An 18,444-nucleotide genomic window follows, 5' to 3' on the forward strand; every position below is an offset into this window, starting at 1 on the left:
CAGTGGGGCCAGGACCTGTATGACACACGAAGTCCCATCAGGCAGCTCCTGGCCCGTGGGGGGTGGGGGGTGCTGGACGGCACAAGGGGGGCAGGCGGCTTCATGCTGCTACCGGAGAGTCACATGCTGCCAAGATTTGCATCCAAATCACCGGCTTCCTTCCCAAAGCAAACTCGGGTCTATGCTGCTACGGCCTACCCTGTGGGGCGCCAGGACGCCTGGGTTCTCTCCCCAGCTCTGGGAGGGGAGTGGGGGCTGGTGGTTAGAGCGGGGGGGCCAGGACTCCTGGGTTCTCTCCCCGGCTCTGGGAGAGGAGTGGTGGGTCGGAGCAGGGAGGGCTGGGAGCCAGGACTCCTGGGTTCTCTGCCCGGCTCTGGGAGGGGAGCGGGGGCTGGTGGGTCAGAGCAGGGGGGGCTGGGAGCCAGGACTCCTGGGTTCTCTGCCCGGCTCTGGGAGGGGAGTGGGGGCCGGTGGGTTAGAGCAGGGGGGGCTGGGAGCCAGGACTCCTGGGTTCTCTCCCCGGCTCTGGGAGGGGAGTGGGGCTGGTGGGTCAGAGCAGGGGGGGCTGGGAGCCAGGACTCCTGGGTTCTCTGCCCGGCTCTGGGAGGGGCGTGGGGGCAGGGGGGTTAGAGCAGGGGGGGCTGGGAGCCAGGACTCCTGGGTTCTCTCCCCGGCTCTGGGAGGGGAGTGGGGGCTGGTGGGTTAGAGCAGGGGGGGCTGGGAGCCAGGACTCCTGGGTTCTCTGCCCGGCTCTGGGAGGGGAGTGGGGGCTGGTGGGTTAGAGCAGGGCGGGCTGGGAGCCAGGACTCCTGGGTTCTCTCCCCAGCTGTGGGAGGGGAGTGGGGGCTGGTGGGTTAGAGCAGGGGGGGCTGGGACCCAGGACTCCTGGGTTCTCTGCCCGGCTCTGGGAGGCGAGTGGGGGCTGGTGGGTTAGAGCAGGGGGGGCTGGGAGCCAGGACTCCTGGGTTCTCTCCCCAGCTCTGGGAGGCGAGTGGGGGCTGGTGGGTTAGAGCAGGGGGGGGCTGGGAGCCAGGACTCCTGGGTTCTCTGCCCGGCTCTGGGAGGCGAGTGGGGGCTGGTGGGTGCTGGGAGCCAGGACTCCTGAGTTCCCCAAAACTCCACCTCACGCGCTGGGGTTCGGGGTGGGGGACGTTGGTCCAACGCTTCGCAGCCTCTTTGGGTCCTGCTTTGGTTTCGGGGCGTCACTGGGTTTCGACTTCCTTCAAGAGCCGCGTGTCGAAAATCCCCCTCCCTGCTCCTGACACCACAATCACACCCCCCTTTGCCGCAGGCCCGTCTGGGAACCCCCAAAACACCTGCTAAGCCTGGTTCACTTCCCGCCTCGGCCTCCGGATCCAAATCCAAAGATCTGGACCAAAGACCAAGCCAAAGATCCCAATCCGGGCAACTCCTGCCTTGAGAAAGACCCTCGGCCGCGAGGATCCGCCCGTGCGTAGGACCCTCCGCTGCCCTTCACACGCGCGAACCCCGGAGATCCCGGATTGACTTTTTAATGACGGGGTTTCCCGGCCGGTGGAGCAGCCGGAAAAGTTGTTCTCGGCGAGGGGACGTCCCCTTCTCTTCGAGGGGACCGGCGGCTCGGAAACGGCCTTCGAAGCCGCGCCGGGTTGCGAAGGCCACCGGCTTCATCTCCGACCGGATTTGGCCACCGAGTGGGGTTCTCGTTTGGTTAATCGACCCCCCCCCCTGATTCTCACGGAGAAATCCCACCTCCCCAAATGATCCCGGACTCTCCGGCCTAGAAGCCCCGACGAAAACCCCTCCCGCCCGATCCGAGGGCCGAAATCCTACGATCTGTTTCTCAAGTCCCTTTCCGATCCCAACGCCACATCTGCCCCCGCTCCCCCCCCCAAAAAACCCCCAGTCTCTCCCCACCGGCTGAAAAGTGACTCTCTAACCCGAATCCACCTTGCCCTCCGCACAGGCGCACGGAGCAGCCGGCCGGGCATTGGAGGAATACGTCGAGGCCTGGCGACGGTTCTCCGTTTCGTCGCGGCGGCTCGGGAAAAGGACCCTGATGTGTCTCGCTCGTGGGTTTTTTGGGTGGGTCGAGAAGCGACCGTGTCTCTGATTAGTCGTGACAGGGCCGAGCGAACTGAGCTGCGAAATATTCCTGTCTTCAAGCCACCTCGCTGGCTGGCTCTGCTGTTGTACTGGGAGACTTTTATACCTGGATCCGGACTCCACATCTTCCTTAAAGTCCAGACTCCAGATCCCAGTGTCTGTCTGTGTGTGTGTGTGTGTGTGTGTGTGTGTGCCCCTGCCTCTCTCTTTCCTCCAGTATTTCCCACTCACCACTTCTCCTCTGCTGCTCCTCCTCCTCTGCTCACTCCCATTCTCTGTCCTCATCTCTGGAGTTACTCAACGCCGAAGCTTCACACACACAAAAAGAGAGAGAGAGAGAGAAAAGAAGAAGAAGGAGGGGAAAAAAAATCTCACCAAAGACAAGGACTCCAGGAGGGGCTTTCAAATGAATTCCTCCCCCCCCTCCTCCCTCCTTTCCTTGTGTTTTACAACACTGCTCAGGAGATCACACCAGAAAGCCACACACAGGAGAAGGGGAGGTGAATTTTCTCTCTGTGCCTAGATGTATTTTTCTCCCAGGCTGCAGATGGCATTAGGATCTTGAAGGGAAAAAAAACAACACCACACAAAACAACCAACTTTCCAGCCCTGGCGTGAAAAATCCAGGCAGGGAGGGGTGGATAAAATCCATGCAACTTTTTCTAGCCTAGGGCTGGCAGAGAGGGGAGCACAGTGGGCGCCTCTTGATTTGTGTGTGTGTGAATCTCCAGGAAGAAAACACAGAGAAGAGGTGGGGGGAAAAAAAACCCCCATCCCTTTTCCTTTGCAATCATGGCATTGAGGACTTCATTGCTTGCCCTCTGTATGGGGTTCCTGGTTTCCTGGCTGGAACTGTGGATTATATCAGCTGTTAGCCTGGAGCCAATATACTGGAACACAGCGAATAAAAAGTAAGTGGGGGAAAGGGAGGGTTCCTTGCTGGGTTTTGGGCTAGGAAAAGGGGAAGGGTTGGGGGGCGGGGGAGAAGAGGGAAGGCACCCCCCCCCCCAAGTTTTAAATCGCTGGCTGTGTTTGGGGTTCATTTGGGGGCTGCAAATCCCAGAGGAGAAGGGGAGGGGGAGGAAACGTGAAGGGAAAAAGAAATGGCAAGGGGGGGGTTTTGGGGGTTCATTTCCCCCAATCTAGTCCATTTCAAGTGTCACCGACTAGGATTTTACATTTCCCCCAAATCTAGTCAATTTCAAGTGTAAACTGACTAGGATTTTACATTTCCCCTCCAAATCTAGTCCATTTCAAGTGTCACCGACTAGGATTTTACATTTCCCCTCCAAATCTAGTCCATTTCAAGTGTCACCGACTAGGATTTTACATTTCCCCTCCAAATCTAGTCCATTTCAAGTGTCACTGACTAGGATTTTACATTTCCCCCAAATCTAGTCCATTTCAAGTGTCACTGACTAGGATTTTACATTTCCCCCAAATCTAGTCCATTTCAAGTGTAAACTGACTAGGATTTTACATTTCTCCCAAATCTAGTCCATTTCAAGTGTCACTGACTAGGATTTTACATTTCCCCCAAATCTAGTCCATTTCAAGTGTCACCGACTAGGATTTTACATTTCCCCCAAATCTAGTCCATTTCAAGTGTAAACTGACAAGGATTTTATGAGGACCCGGGTGAGTTTCACCCTCAAAAGTCTGCCACTGAATCCTTGTCAAACTTTTCTTTCTTTCCCGTGATCCGTCTTCAGTCAACCCATTTCTTGGAAAGTGTGTTGGGAGTGGGACCTCTCCACAAAAATCAAGGAGGATGTTTTATTTAACAAAACCAGCCTCTGAAAGAAGGGGGAAGGGGGGGATTGTTGTGTTTGCTCTTTATAATCATCTTTTTTTTTTTAATTCTGGACAAATCGGTGTTTTCAGTGCAAAGGTGAGAGGTTTTTAGGGGGCAGAAATATCCGATGGCCTTTTGACGCTGTCCAGCGCAGGAGAGCGACTGGGTGTGTGTGTGTGTGTGTATGAGCGAGATTGTGGTGTTTCGGTGAAGTTTGTGCAGGCAAGCCGGAGAGGGGGTGCGAATTTGGGGTAGGCCTCTTGAACAGGGGGGTTGGCGTTTGGGAAAACGAGCAGTGCGCTCTGCCAGCACGGTCTATAAATGTGCCGCTTCCGAGTTGTGGGTGTTGGTTTTGGTGCCTTCAGTGTGTGTGTGTGTATCGAACGGGGAGGGGAGATTCCCTTCAAATGAGTTATTGTGTGTGTGTTTCTTTAGCTATATACTGGCAGCTTCTAAAGTTGTGTGTAGTTTGACATCCCCTTGAAACAACTGACTGTGTGTATCACAGAAGATCAGGGTTGGAAGAGACCTCAGGAGATCATCTAGTCCAGACCTCTGGGGCTTGGCTTGTGTTGTGGAGATTTTAGTTTCGCACCCGGGCCTCTGTCTGCTGGCCTGCGCTTTATAGGGGTGCATAGGTCAAAGCAGGCGTTTCTCTCTGCCCGGGTAGATCTGGAAGCGACGTTTTTCTCCCCTCCTGGCTGCATCATTCCAGACCCGAGAGCCATCGAAACCACCCGAGTGTTGCATCTGCTCCGGGCTCAATCAAAACCCCACCCGGAGAAAACGACAAAGTTTTAGGGGGGGGGGTCCGGTGGCCAGAAATATGGAGCGCTCGTCAACGCGCCAGTTCCTCCCATCCGCGTGTGTCAGCGCTTCCTAGCAACAAATACATGGTCGAGCGAACGGATCTGTTTGTCGAAATCTTTTCCACCGGCTCCCCCAGGCCCGAAAAAGGGGTTCGCTATCTCCTTGCAGATCTAGGGAGAAAGGTGTTTTTCGGCAGCGTCCTGGGGTGGGTTTTCCCCTCCCGCCCTATCCCCAAAGGGGTGTGTGGATCTTAAAACGGCATAAAAAGAGAGGCCGCTTTATTTTTCAAATGTATTTATTTCCCGGCGCAGAATGAACATATCGGCTCAGATCAGCCGCTGGCGACACTGGCGTATGGGGAGCTGGCAGTGTGTGTGTGTGTCTGGGAACACATGGTGTCATTTTTTTCACGCCACTTTCTGTTTAAAGCAAAGCGTTGGCTTGGTTTTGGACACGGGCACCAGCTTCGATCTCTGACACGCCTCTACATAGATCCAGATACACCCCCCCGAATCGCCCGGCCGGCCCAAGGCTCGAAAATTGCTGACCGGCTTTTAAAAAATCCCCGAATGCCGAGTCCCATTTTCAAAGGTCACTCGGGCCCAGTGCTTAATTTGGGCCAGGGCAGAGCCCGGGCACCCAGTGGCGCTTGGGGCCGTTCGGCTAAATCAATGGGAACAAGGTGCCTAAACCCCTTGGGGGAACTGGACCCTAGCGGCCTGAGACTCAGTGGGAGGCTTCTAAATCTCCTGGGCCCACGAGCCCCTGCCCCCTGCCCCCGAATCCTGGGATTGGAAGCCAGTCGGACAATTTCGAGCGGAAGGACACAGGGGAGCGATTCGGGCGGCTCGTCTCGGTCACCGCCGTCGGGTTTTATGAAGCTGTCCAGAAGTTTGCCGCCGGCTTGTAACAGTCCCGCCAACGCCGGTGGGGTTATTCCTCGCGAATGCCGTCGTTTGCTTAAAATTAAGAAGGCAAAACGCCACGCCGGCCGGCCGGCCGGGCCGAGCCGCTGGAAATGAGTTTCAATATAGGCCGGGCCCATCTGAGTCGGCCTGATCGCGAACGATACGCGGGGAATATTTTAACATCCGGGTCGGACTTTAGCAGGCAGGAGCCGACGCCGATCCGTGGGCCTTCTGCTGAAAACCTTTAACGCTCCCCCGCCGGGAGATGCAGCTGGCTCTGGGGCGGGGATGCAGCGACTGGGGCGGTTTCAAAGCCACCCCCGCCTGGGTTCGATCGGCCTTTGGGTCTTGAGCCCGCCGGCCGCAAAAGTGCGCCGCGAAGGGCTGAAAAATCCAGCCCAGCATCATGACAGCGCCAGCGTCCCTTCAAATCACTCGCCCTTAGTCAAGGTAGAGGTGCCGGCGGGGAAGACGAAGGGTTCGCGCCCCCAGCTTGGCAGCCGACTGAAACACTCAGGGGGCCTCTCGCGTCTTCGCACCCGGCCGAGGATTTACCCCCCCCGAGTCGAGAGAGGCCCCTGGGCCTCCGCGGGATTCGCGGGGGGCCGAGAGATCAGAGGCCGCCGGGCACGGCGGGGTATTTCCAGAGCTTGCTTTGCGGTGGCGGGATGAGGGCGGGATCTGCTCCGGCCCGTAGGGATATGTGCAGACTCCGGGGGCGGGAGGGGGGGCGTTACGGGGCTCGGACGGGGCCTCCGGAGCCCGGGCCGGCCGAGGAAACGCAGAGGAAATTCCCTGGAACCGCGAAATCAGGCCGCCGGTCCTGGAGAGAATAGGCATTAGAGGCTCCTGTGCTACGCTCCAGAGGTTCGATCCCACCCCCCGGCGACCAGGGGCTGTTGGCGTCAGGACGCCTGGGTTCTAACCCTGACTCTGGCATCGATAAGGAATAGAACCCAGGAGTCCTGGCTCCCAGCCCCCACCCTTCCCGCTCTAACCCACCAGCCCCCACTCGCCTCCCAGAGCCGCGGAGAGAACCCAGGAGTCCTGGTCCCAGCCCCCCTGCTCCGACCCACCAGCCCCCACTCCCCTCCCAGAGCCGGGAAGAGAACCCAGGAGTCCTGGCTCCCAGCCCCCCCTGCTCTAACCCACCAGTCCCCACTCCCCTCCCAGAGCCGGGGAGAGAACTCAGGAGTCCTGGCTCCCAGCCCCACCCGCTCTAACCCACCAGCCCCCACTCCCCTCCCAGAGCCGGGGGGAGAACCCAGGAGTCCTGGCTCCCAGCCCCCCCTGCTCTGACCCACCAGCCCCCACTCCCCTCCCAGAGCCGGGGAGAGAACCCAGGAGTCCTGGCTCCCAGCCCCCCCTGCTCTAACCCACCAGCCCCCACTCCCCTCCCAGAGCCGGGGAGAGAACCCAGGAGTCCTGGCTCTCAGGCCCGCGCCCCCAACCCGTTATAGTAGTAGCTGTGTCCTGCCCCAGAGGTGGCCGCGTCTCCACGCCCGGGGAGGGGTCCCTCGGGCAGGGGTCTGTCACCCAACTCAGGGCGGGGGTGGGTCTGGATGGCCGGGGACCGGCTGGCTCCGGGGGGCGTGGGTTGGGGTCCCCTCTCTGACTCCCCGTCTCCGGCAGGTTCCAGGCGGCGGGCGGCTACGTCCTGTACCCGCAGATCGGCGACCGGCTGGACCTGATCTGCCCGCGGTCCCGGCCCCCGGGCCCCTTCTCGGCGGAGGAGTACGAGTATTATAAGCTGCACCTGGTGCCGGGCGATCAGGCCCGGGCGTGCGAGATCCTGCAGGCCCCCAACCTGCTGCTGACGTGCGACCGGCCCGAGCACGACGTGCGATTCACCATCAAGTTCCAGGAGTTCAGCCCCAACCTGTGGGGCCACGAATTCAAGAGCAACCAGGACTACTACATCATCAGTGAGTGCCCGGACGCCTGGGTTCTCCCCCGGCGCGGGGGGCTGGGAGCCACGACTCCCGGATTGAGTCTGATACGTTTCCCTGCTGCAGCTCGGCGCCGGGTGAGGGTCCCTGGGTCACCGGCCGCCCCGCCCCAGAGGTGGCTGCATCTCAGCGCCGGGCGAGGGGTCCCCGGGTAACCGGCCGCCCCGCCCCAGAGGTGGCTGCATCTCAGCGCCGGGCGAGGGGTCCCCGGGTAACCGGCCGCCCCGCCCCAGAGGTGGGCGCATCTCAGCGCCGGGCGAGGGGTCCCCGGGTAACCGGCCGCCCCGCCCCAGAGGTGGGCGCATCTCAGCGCCGGGCGAGGGGTCCCTGGGTCACCGGCCGCCCCGCCCCAGAGGTGGGCGCATCTCAGCACCGGGCGAGGGGTCCCTGGGTAACCGGCCGCCCCGCCCCAGAGGTGGGCGCATCTCAGCGCCGGGCGAGGGGTCCCCGGGTAACCGGCCGCCCCGCCCCAGAGGTGGCCGCATCTCAGCGCCGGGCGAGGGGTCCCTGGGTAACCGGCCTCCCCGCCCCAGAGGTGGCCGCATCTCAGCGCCGGGCGAGGGGTCCCTGGGTAACCGGCCGCCCCGCCCCAGAGGTGGCCGCATCTCAGCGCCGGGCGAGGGGTCCCCGGGTAACCAGCCGCCCTGCCCCAGAGGTGGCTGCATCTCAGCGCCGGGCGAGGGGTCCCTGGGTCACCGGCCGCCCCGCCCCAGAGGTGGCCGCATCTCAGCGCCGGGCGAGGGGTCCCTGGGTCACCGGCCGCCCCGCCGCAGAGGTGGCCGCATCTCAGCTCTGTGTTGTGAAATCCAGCTCCCCCCCCCACCCCAAACACAATCTGTCCGTCTGTCTGTCTCCTGCCCTCCTACGCTGTGTATTCCTGAGTCAGTCGCTCGCCGCCCACGAGCCGCTGGCATCTGTCGGCTTCTCCCCCCCCACCTCACCCTCACCTCTGCCGGGGCCCCTCACTCCCGACCCGCAGCCCCCCCAGATCTGCCGGTGCCCCTCACTCCCGACCCGCAGCCCCCCCAGATCTGCCGGTGCCCCTCACTCCCGACCCGCAGCCCCTGCTGGCCCGGCTCTGGGCTCCCCCCGCCCCGACTCCTAAGGCCGTGCCTGGGGTGACAGTGGCAGGCCCCCATCCGGGATCACAGGGTCTGAGAAGTTGGGGGGCAGAGTTGGAGCCGTGGGGTGACCCCCCCCCCCGAGTCCAGTGTTGTGTCCTAGGGGTGGGGGGTTGTTTGCATGGGACGGAGGCTCTCAACAGGAGGCATTTGCACGTCGGGGTGAGCGTGCGAGAGACCAAGGCAGCTTGCACGGGGGGGGGATCTCGTCCAAGGGTGTGTGCACATGGACTGGTGTGAGTGTGGAACAGGGGTGGGCGTGCAAGGGGGTAGCTCCATGCTGGCACACTCAGACTGTCCCCTCCCACCTCCCAAAATGGTCCTCATACACACACTCCCTCCCGTGAATTTGCACACACACCATCCTTGCACGACCCTAATTCTTTGCACACTCACTTCCCTGCACACGCCCAGGGTACCTATCCCCTTTGCGCGCCAACCCTCTGGCCACGGCCTCTGTCGCACACTCGTAGCCACTTGGTCCTTTGCACACCCATTTGCACACCCTGTGGCTCACCCCCCCCTCACTAGGGCCTGCACACAACTCCAGGCCCTCTGGCTCAACCTGGCATGCACACACACCCCGGTGTGGCCGTTTGGTTTCTTGCACATGTGGCCTGTTGCACACTCACACCGACGCACCCTCCCCCTCTTGCACGTAGAGCTGTTCAGCCCCTCGCACGCTCGACTGGTCCCTGGCGTGCACACACACCCCGGTGCTGCCTCACACCTGCCCGTTGCACACTCACACCCTTGCACACTCACTCCCTCTCTCGCGCACACACATGCAGGAGGAACATTCAGCCTCTTGCACGCTCCCTTCCACACACACTCACATGCCCAGGGCCCCGCCCCCTCCTCTGCCACCCCCAGGCTCTCGCACGCCCGCTGGTCTGTGCACACTCACCCGCCCCCCCTCCCTACAGACGGCACAAGGCCTCATCCCCTGGCGGCTGCTGCACGTGCTCGTGCATGCGTGTGCGAGACAGGGCGTGTGCGAGACGGGGCGGGGGGGGGATGGGCTGAGCAGTCCACCCCCCCCAACCCGGAGCCTGGCGGCTGCTCCGGGACATTTTCCCTTTTGAAATCCAGGCGCTGACGCTTCCTGACATCTGGGTCACGGGGCGGGGGGGCGGGGGGGGGAGCAGCACGGAGGGGATAGGACGGGGGAGGGGAAGGAAGAGGGGGAGGGGAGCAGGGGGGGAGGGGCCGGTTGGAAGCAGCAGGGCCCCACGTGGGGGCAATCGTTGCCCCTGGGGGGGAGGGGGGGGCTGCGTGTCCATTTCCCGCCCCCCCGTGGTTCCCATCACAGGCCCTGGTGGTCTTTCCCCCATCGCTATGGCAACTGCCTCCCGACAAACCAGGGCCTTCCGGGCACCCTGGCAACCGCGCCACGGCAACCGCCCCCCCCCGACCCCACCCCAGAGAGGCTCCCCCCACACACCCGCGGGGAAGGGGGGGCTCAGGCCCCCACCCCCCATTCCCACCCCTCCCCCTCCCTCCCTGCCCCTCCCCACCCCCCATTCCCACCCCTCCCCCTCCCCCTGCCCCTCCCCACCCCCCATTCCCACCCCTCCCCCTCCCTCCCTGCCCCTCCCCACTCCCCATTCCCACCCCTCCCCTCCCTCGCTGCCCCTCCCCCTCCCTCCCCACCCCCATTCCCACCCCTCCCCCTCCCTCGCTGCCCCTCCCCCTCCCTCCCCACCCCCATTCCCACCCCTCCCCCTCCCTCGCTGCCCCTCCCCACCCCCATTCCCACCCCTCCTCCTCCCACCCTGCCCCTCCCTCCCCTCCCCCCTTGCTCCCCCAGCATCTTCTGGGGGGTGTTGGGGTTTTTCCTGGGGTGGGTGTGGGGGGCGAAGGTGCCTGGAAGGGATCCCTGGGGTGGCCCTAGGGGGGAGAGAGAGAGGCCAGGAGAAGCAGGGAAGGGAGATGGCAGGGGGGGGACATGGAGGGGGGAGGGGGGCAGGAGCCTGGGGGGGGGAGGAGCTGACCCAGATTCTTGTCAGATGATGGTTCTGCCCAACCAGACATGAGGGCGGGAGCGGAGGGGTGGTCAGGTGCCAAGTAGGGCAGGAAGTGACAGAACCGGAAACACCGCCCCCCCCCCCGGTAAAAAATCCCCGGGTCACCGGCCGCCCCGCCCCAGAGGTGGCCGCATCTCAGCACCGGGCGAGGGGTCCCTGGGTCACCGGCCGCCCCGCCCCAGAGGTGGCTGCATCTCAGCGCCGGGCGAGGGGTCCCTGGGTCACCGGCCGCGTCGCCCCAGAGGTGGCCGCATCTCAGCGCCGGGCGAGGGGTCCCTGGGTCACCGGCCGCCCCGCCCCAGAGGTGGCCGCATCTCAGCGCCGGGCGAGGGGTCCCCGGGTAACTGGCTGCCCCACCCCAGAGGTGGCTGCATCTCCGCGCCGGGCGAGGGGTCCCTGGGTAACCGGCCGCCCCGCCCCAGAGGTGGCTGCATCTCAGCGCCGGGCGAGGGGTCCCTGGGTAACCGGCCGCCCCGCCCCAGAGGTGGCTGCATCTCAGCGCCGGGCGAGGGGTCCCTGGGTAACCGGCCGCCCCGCCCCAGAGGTGGCCGCATCTCAGCACCGGGCGAGGGGTCCCTGGGTCACTGGCCGCCCCACCCCAGAGGTGGCCGCATCTCAGCGCCGGGCGAGGGGTCCCTGGGTAACCGGCCGCCCCGCCCCAGAGGTGGCCGCATCTCAGCGCCGGGCGAGGGGTCCCTGGGTAACCGGCCGCCCCGCCCCAGAGGTGGGCGCATCTCAGCGCCGGGCGAGGGGTCCCTGGGTAACCGGCCGCCCCGCCCCAGAGCTGGTCGCATCTAATACACAAATGTTTGTTCCAGCTCTTTATACACATCAGGACTCCTGGGTCCAGTGCAGGGTGGGGGCGGGGACAGACCAGACCAGGCCAGTGGCTGGGGGCTGGTGGTTTTCAGGTGGGGCACGGAGCAGTGCGGGGGGGGGGGTTGTTGGGCTGTGGCTCTGTGTGTGCCAGGAGCCGATGAGATGGGGAGTGTTGGGGGGCTGAATGTGTGGGGGTGGGGCAGGCGATGGGGGGCCTGTCTCTGCCCGGGGGGGAGCTGTGTAGGAGGCGCCTGGGGGGCAGGGAGCCATGGAGCGGATGTGGGGCAGGCTGGCTGCGGGGGGGCTGGCCTGGGGAGCCGGCGTCTTTGAGCACGGACCCCGCCATGTTGGGCGGTGAAAGGACCCGGCCATGTGCAGCTAACGCGATGTGACAGCCCGGCCTGCCGGCACCCCCAGCACCTGCTGCCACCGCACGCATGCAACCTCCCCCGCCCCCCCGAGACACACTGCTCCCTCGGGGACCCCGGCATCCGGGCCACCCGCCCCCCCCCCGCTCGGCTTCAGCACCGACCTCCCAATGGGCTCCCAGCCCCTCTGCTCTAACCCCCCAGCCCCCACTGCCCTCCCAGAGCCGGGGAGAGAACCCAGGAGTCCTGGCTCCCAGCCCCCCCTGCTCTAACCCACCAGCCCCCGCTCCCCTCCCAGAGCCGGGGAGAGAACCCAGGAGTCCTGGCTCCCAGGCCCCCCTGCTCCAACCCCCCAGCCCCCACTCCCCTCCCAGAGCCAGGGAGAGAACCCAGGAGTCCTGGCTCCCAGCCCCCCCTGCTCTAACCCACCAGCCCCCACTGCCCTCCCAGAGCCGGGGAGAGAACCCAGGAGTCCTGGCTCCCAGCCCCCCTGCTCTAACCACCAGCCCCCACTGCCCTCCCAGAGCCAGGGAGAGAACCCAGGAGTCCTGGCTCCCAGCCCCCCCTGCTCTAACCCACCAGCCCCCACTCCCCTCCCAGAGCCGTGCCGGGAGCCCGGACTCCTGGGTCCTGAGGGGGATTTTCCAGGCTGGAGGCTGCGCTGTCCCTGCGGGTCGAGAGGCGAATTGCTGAGAGCAGCACAACAGTGACCTAGTAACACAGCCCAGGGTGTGGGTGTGTGTGAGAGAGAGAGAGAGAGCGAGAGAACTAGGCCTGTGTGTGTGTGTGTGTCTCACACAGCCTCCCCCCACACGCACCCAACACACGCCGCGGTCAGAGATCCACACGCACACGGCCGGGAGATCGCACACACGCCACCAGCCAACACACGTCACATACAGCGTCCGTCCGCAGAACCATCCTGCCCCCCAACCGCCCCTGCTGAGCCCCCGCTCCCTGCCCCACAGCGCCCCCTAGTGCCGCCCTGGGGCCAGCCCCCTGCCAGGGGAGAGCGCCCCCTGCTGAGCCCCGTGCCCTGCTCCCTGCCCCACAGCGCCCCCTAGTGCCGCCCTGGGGCCAGCCCCGCCTGCCAGGGGAGAGCGCCCCCTGCTGAGCCGCCCTGCCCCGCTCCCTGCCCCACGGCGCCCCCTAGCCCTGCCCTGGGGCCAGCCCCCTGCCAGGGGAGAGCGCCCCCTGCTGAGCCCCCCGCCCCGCTCCCTGCCCCGCAGCGCCCCCTAGTGCCGCCCTGGGGCCAGCCCCCTGCCAGGGGAGAGCGCCCCCTGCTGAGCCCCCCTGCCCCGCTCCCTGCCCCACAGCGCCCCCTAGCGCCACCCTGGGGCCAGCCCTGCCTGCCAGGGGAGAGCGCCCCCTGCTGAGCCCCCGCCCTGCTCCCTGCCCCACAGCGCCCCCTAGCACCGCCCTGGGGCCAGCCCCGCCTGCCAGGGGAGAGCGCCCCCTGCTGAGCCCCCCGCCCTGCTCTGATGTCCCTGTCTCTCCCCACAGCCACGTCGGACGGCACCAGGGAGGGGCTGGAGAACCTGAAGGGCGGCGCCTGCCTCTCGAAGGGGATGAAAGTCGTCTTGAAAGTGGGGCAGCGTAAGTCACCAACCTGCTGTGGGGCGGGGAGAATTCAGTGTCGGGGTGGGGGGCTCAGCAGGGGGCGCTCTCCCCTGGCAGGCGGGGCTGGCCCCAGGGCGGCGCTAGGGGGCGCTATGGGGCAGGGAGCATGAATTGGAGGACTGGGAGCCAGGACTCCTGGGTTCTCTCCCTGGCTCTGGGAGGGGAGTGGGGGCTGGTGGGTTAGAGCAGGGGGGGCTGGGAGCCAGGACTCCTGGGTTCTCTCCCCGGCTCTGGGAGGGGAGTGGGGGCTGGTGGGTTGGAGCAGGGGGGGCTGGGAGCCAGGACTCCTGGGTTCTCTCCCCGGCTCTGGGAGGGGAGTGGGGGCTGGTGGGTTGGAGCAGGGGGGGCTGGGAGCCAGGACTCCTGGGTTCTCTCCCTGGCGCTGCCTTTCTCCCATCTGGGTTGATCTGGCTGATTGCCAGGGAGCCCCTCCAACGAGCTAATTAGCGCTGCATGATTGCAGCTGGGGGAGGGGAAAGGGGAGGAGCTTTCTCTGTGATTGACAGCATCTAAAAGTGGCTCCAGCTCCCCTCCCCCTCCCCCCTGGACCCCGAACTGGGGTGAATGACCCACAGCCTCTGCTCAGCTCTCCCTACCACCCCCGCACAAGGCAGAGCTGGGGGGGGCAGGGGGCTGCGGGTCGGGAGTGAGGGGCACCGGCAGGGCTGGGCTGGCAGGGGCTGCGGGTCGGGAGTGAGGGGCACTGGCAGGGCTGGGGGGCAGGGCTGGGCTGGCAGGGGCTGCGGGTCGGGAGTGAGGGGCACCGGCCGAGCTGGGGGGTGAGGGGGTTGGTCCTGTGTTCCAGAGACGCTAATGGTGAATGACGCCCCCTGCTGGCCAGGCCAGGTACTGCAGCAGGCAGGGGGGAAGGGGGCTGGGAGAAGTGGGGTACAGGGGGCCTTGCACCCACCCAGGGGGAAGCGTGTGGGGGGGGACCCTGGTCTGTGAGCACCTGTCACTCCCCCCGCCCACGTCTCTCTCGCTGCCCCCCCAGATCCCGGCACGGGCTCCAAGTCCCAGAAATCGAGGCCGGAGACGCCGCCCGAGAAGGAGCGCGGGACGCTGGGCGGGGCAGACGCTGGCAAGGAAAGCGGAGCGGGTACGGAGCTGTCCCCCCCCCCGTCCCGTTCCCCACCCAGCACTGGGGGTCCCTGCCCCTCCCCCAGCCTGCTCTGTCTGCCCCGTCAGCACCAGATCCCTCCCCTCGACCCCGCGTGTCCGGAGACTGGGGGTGGGGCGAGGTGGGGTGGGGTGTTTCCCCTTGAGGGGCATGGTTAGGTCAGGCCCCAGATTGGAGATGGGGGGGGGTGTCTTGGAACAGAACCCAGGTGTCCTGGCTCCCGCCCCCAACTACCAGCCCCCAATCCCCTCCCAGAGCCGGGGAGAGAACCCAGGAGTCCTGGCTCCCAGCCCCCCTGCTCTAACCCACCAGCCCCCACTCCCCTCCCAGACCCGGGGAGAGAACCCAGGAGTCCTGGCTCCCAGCCCCCCTGCTCTGACCCCCGAGCCCCCACTCCCCTACCAGAGCCGGGGCGGGAACCCAGGAGTCCTGGCTCCCGGCCCCCCTGCTCCAACCCACCAGCCCCCACTCCCCTCCCAGAGCCAGGGAGAGAACCCAGGAGTCCTGGCTCCCAGCCCCCCCTGCTCTAACCCACCAGCCCCCACTCCCCTCCCAGAGCCGGGGAGAGAACCCAGGAGTCCTGGCTCCCAGCCCCCCCTGCTCTAACCCACCAGCCCCCCACTGCCCTCCCAGAGCCGGGGAGAGAACCCAGGAGTCCTGGCTCCCAGCCCCCCCTGCTCTAACCCACCAGCCCCCACTCCCCTCCCAGAGCCAGGGAGAGAACCCAGGAGTCCTGGCTCCCAGCCCCCCCTGCTCTAACCCACCAGCCCCCACTCCCCTCCCAGAGCCGGGGCGGGAACCCAGGCGTCCTGGCTCGTGGTGGCAGCTGGCTGAGCCCAGGGGGGTGGCTGAGCCCTTCCTGTCTGTCAAAGCCGGTTAAGGAAGCTAATTGTCTCTGTGACGGGTCCCCCAGCCCAGGACACCTGGGTCCTCTACAGGCATCAGCATCCACCAGCCTCTCCCTCCCCGGCTGAGGGCGACAGGCCATTAACCCCTTCACACCCAGCAAGGGGGGGGGCGCAGGCTGGCTCGATAGCCCCACCCCCGATCGCAGAGGGGGAGCAGCCCGGGCAGTGCCCCCTACAGGGGAGAGGCCCATGTGCCATTCCCTCCCCCCCCCCCCCCGAGGTCACTCCCGACCCGCAGCCCCTGCCAGCCCGGCCCTGGGCTCCTGTGCAAGGAGTGGGGGCTGGTGGGTTAGAGTGTGTGTGTGGGGGCTGGGAGCCAGGACTCCTGGGTTCTCTCCCCGGCTCCGGGAGGGGAGTGGGGGCTGGTGGGTTAGAGCGAGGGGGGCAGGACTCCTGGGTTCTCCTGATGGCTCTGGGAGGGGAGGGGGGCTGGTGGTTAGAGCAGGGGGGGCTGGGAGCCAGGACTCCTGGGTTCTCTCTCCGGCTCTGGGAGGGGAGCGCGGGCTGGTGGTTAGAGCAGGGGGGGCTGGGAGCCAGGACTCCTGGGTTCTCTCCCCGGCTCTGGGAGGGGAGCAGGGGCTGGTGGTTAGAGCAGGGGGGGCTGGGAGCCAGGACTCCTGGGTTCTCTCCGCTGAGCCCTTTCTCTCTCTCTCTCTCCCCCCCCCCACAGGCACTGGGAACGCCACCGGCCCGGCCGGGGGCGCGAACGGGCCCCTGCCCCAGCCCAACGTGCCCGCGGTGGCCGGGGCGGCGGGGGGCGCCGCCTTCGTGGCCCTGCTGGCGGCGGGCGTGACGGGGGCCGTGTGCTGGCGCCGGCGCCGGGCCAAGCCGAGCGACACCCACCTGCCGCCCCTCTCGCTCGGCGGCCTGGCCAGCCCCAAGCGGGGCGGGGCCGGCGGGGCCGGGAACAACAACGGGTCGGAGCCCAGCGACATCATCGTCCCGCTCCGGACGTCGGACGGGGCCTTCTGCCCCCACTACGAGAAAGTGAGCGGGGACTACGGGCACCCCGTCTACATCGTCCAGGAGATGCCCCCCCAGAGCCCCGCCAACATCTACTACAAGGTGTGAGCGGGGGGGGGAAGGGGGGCCCGGGCCCACCCCGGCGCCGGCTACGGACTCGTGCCTCTCCCCCCCCCGGAGACGGACGCCCCCTCCCGGCGCCGACGGGGTTCACGCGGAGCCAGGACGGCGACCCCCCCCCCGAGACGGACGCCCCCTCCCGGCGCCGACGGGGTTCACGCGGAGCCAGGACGGCGACCCCCCCCCCGGAGACGGACGCCCCCTCCCGGCGCCGACGGGGTTCACGGGGAGCCAGGACGGCGACCCCCCCCCCGGAGACGGACGCCCCCTCCCGGCGCCGACGGGGTTCACGCGGAGCCAGGACGGCGACCCCCCCCCCCGGAGACGGACGCCCCCTCCCGGCGCCGACGGGGTTCACGCGGAGCCAGGACGGCGACCCCCCCCTGAGACGGACGCCCCCTCCCGGCGCCGACGGGGTTCACGCGGAGCCAGGACGGCGACCCCCCCCAAATACGGACAGCGCCCCCCCGGCGCTGACGGAGACGGACGCCCCCCGCTCCCGATTCTTCCTCGTGCGAACGGCCCCCGGCACGGACAGCATTAAAGCAGAGATGGGGGGGGGGCTTGTACTCTGGCACTGATGTGGGGGAGGGCTCAGAGCGGGTCCCTTCCCCAGACCCCCGCCCCCAGCTCCGCTCCTCCCAGGCCAGATCCTGCCTCCCCCCCCCAGCTCCACCAGGGATGGGGGTCTTTGGGGCCGGGGGGAGGCCAGGAGCAGCTGTGTTATGTCTCGGGGTGGGGTGAGGGGAGATCAGCCCTGTTCAGGAGATTTCCCCCCCTCTCCTAAGCACTGGTGGGGGCAGTTTTACACGCCCACCCCCCCAGTCCCTGTTCACGTGGAGTGGGGGTGGGATTCGAGGTTTGGTCATTTCAACCATTGGGACCTTTTCCGCGTCTCTGTTTTGAAAATGTGACCACAAAAATGGCCGCCAGCCGCACGCGCCCCCCCCCCTTTATCAGAGGGACGTTTTCACCGGGGGGGGGCCAGGCATGGAGGTATGGGAGTGGGCTTGTCGTTTTTCACACCACCCCCCTGCCCCCTCCATCGCCATTCAGCAAGCCGCGAACTTTAAGCCACAGGAAGTGACATTTCGCCCGCCGGGAAACGTGGCGGAGGAAGAGACACGGGCGAGGGCGGGACTTCCTCTTTTGGGACGGGGCCTTCCTGTTTCGGGCGGGCCTTCCTGTTTCGGGCCCGGAAATGACTTCAAAGGGGGCGGGGTGGGGGGTGCGGATCTTTGCAGGCTTTAACGACGTTTTTTGACCTGGGAATTTCTTAGCGTTTGTTGGTGGAATTTACTGTCCGATCACGTGCATTATAGACGTTCTTGTGCAGCCGTCTGGACGCCGTTGGTTATTTCCTACCCGTCTCTCCCCCGCCTCCTTTTCCCTCGTGAGTTCACGAGGGAGCCCCGGGGTGGGGGGTGTTACACTTGTGATCCTGCTCCCTGGCCTTGGTGGGTGATGCGTGAGAGAGATTTCACCAGAGGCCTCGTCTCCTGGGAAAGCAGTGTGATTTTTTTTGGGGGGGGGGGGGCTGCTGGGCTCCTGGGTCCGGTTCTGGCGATACTTTCCATCAAGCTGGGCCGTCGTGGGACAGATCTGCTGCCGTCCAGCCGGGGTTAGATGAGATGGTGACGGGGGCCCGGCTGTGGATCTATTTTCTTAAGAGTTCAGGGCCGATCCCCCGGCATGTTCCACCTCCGGCATCTCCCGGCAGGCGGCGGGAAGTTTCTGGGGTTCGGTGGGTCTATGTGAACGCAACCCCCCCGCAACACACACTGAATTTTGCGGCCTCCCATTGGAGAGGGGATGGCGGAGAGGGGTCCGG

The 18,444-nt window shown here is 65.8% G+C and overlaps 1 protein-coding gene across 3 annotated transcripts; it reads left to right on the forward strand.

Moving 5' to 3' along the window:
- The first annotated feature begins 1,106 nt into the window (after positions 1–1,106).
- On the forward strand, positions 1,107–18,053 carry EFNB3 (ephrin B3). 3 transcript variants are annotated; one of them, XM_045001469.1, is made up of 6 exons: positions 1,107–1,449; positions 1,946–2,996; positions 7,231–7,523; positions 13,386–13,478; positions 14,497–14,601; positions 16,201–18,053. In XM_045001469.1, exons 2-6 carry the CDS (start codon positions 2,878–2,880, stop codon positions 16,599–16,601), a joined length of 1,011 nt encoding a protein of 336 aa, XP_044857404.1. In that variant the 5' UTR covers positions 1,107–1,449; positions 1,946–2,877; the 3' UTR covers positions 16,602–18,053. The 3 variants fall into 3 exon arrangements, with proteins under 3 accessions (XP_044857404.1, XP_044857403.1, XP_044857405.1); XM_045001468.1 differs by having other exon boundaries at positions 1,107–2,996; XM_045001470.1 differs by lacking the exon at positions 13,386–13,478 and having other exon boundaries at positions 1,107–2,996.
- The last annotated feature ends 391 nt before the right edge of the window (positions 18,054–18,444 follow it).

This window comes from Mauremys mutica, unplaced genomic scaffold, assembly GCF_020497125.1.
Source record: "Mauremys mutica isolate MM-2020 ecotype Southern unplaced genomic scaffold, ASM2049712v1 Super-Scaffold_277, whole genome shotgun sequence".
NCBI classification, from domain to species: domain Eukaryota; kingdom Metazoa; phylum Chordata; order Testudines; family Geoemydidae; genus Mauremys; species Mauremys mutica.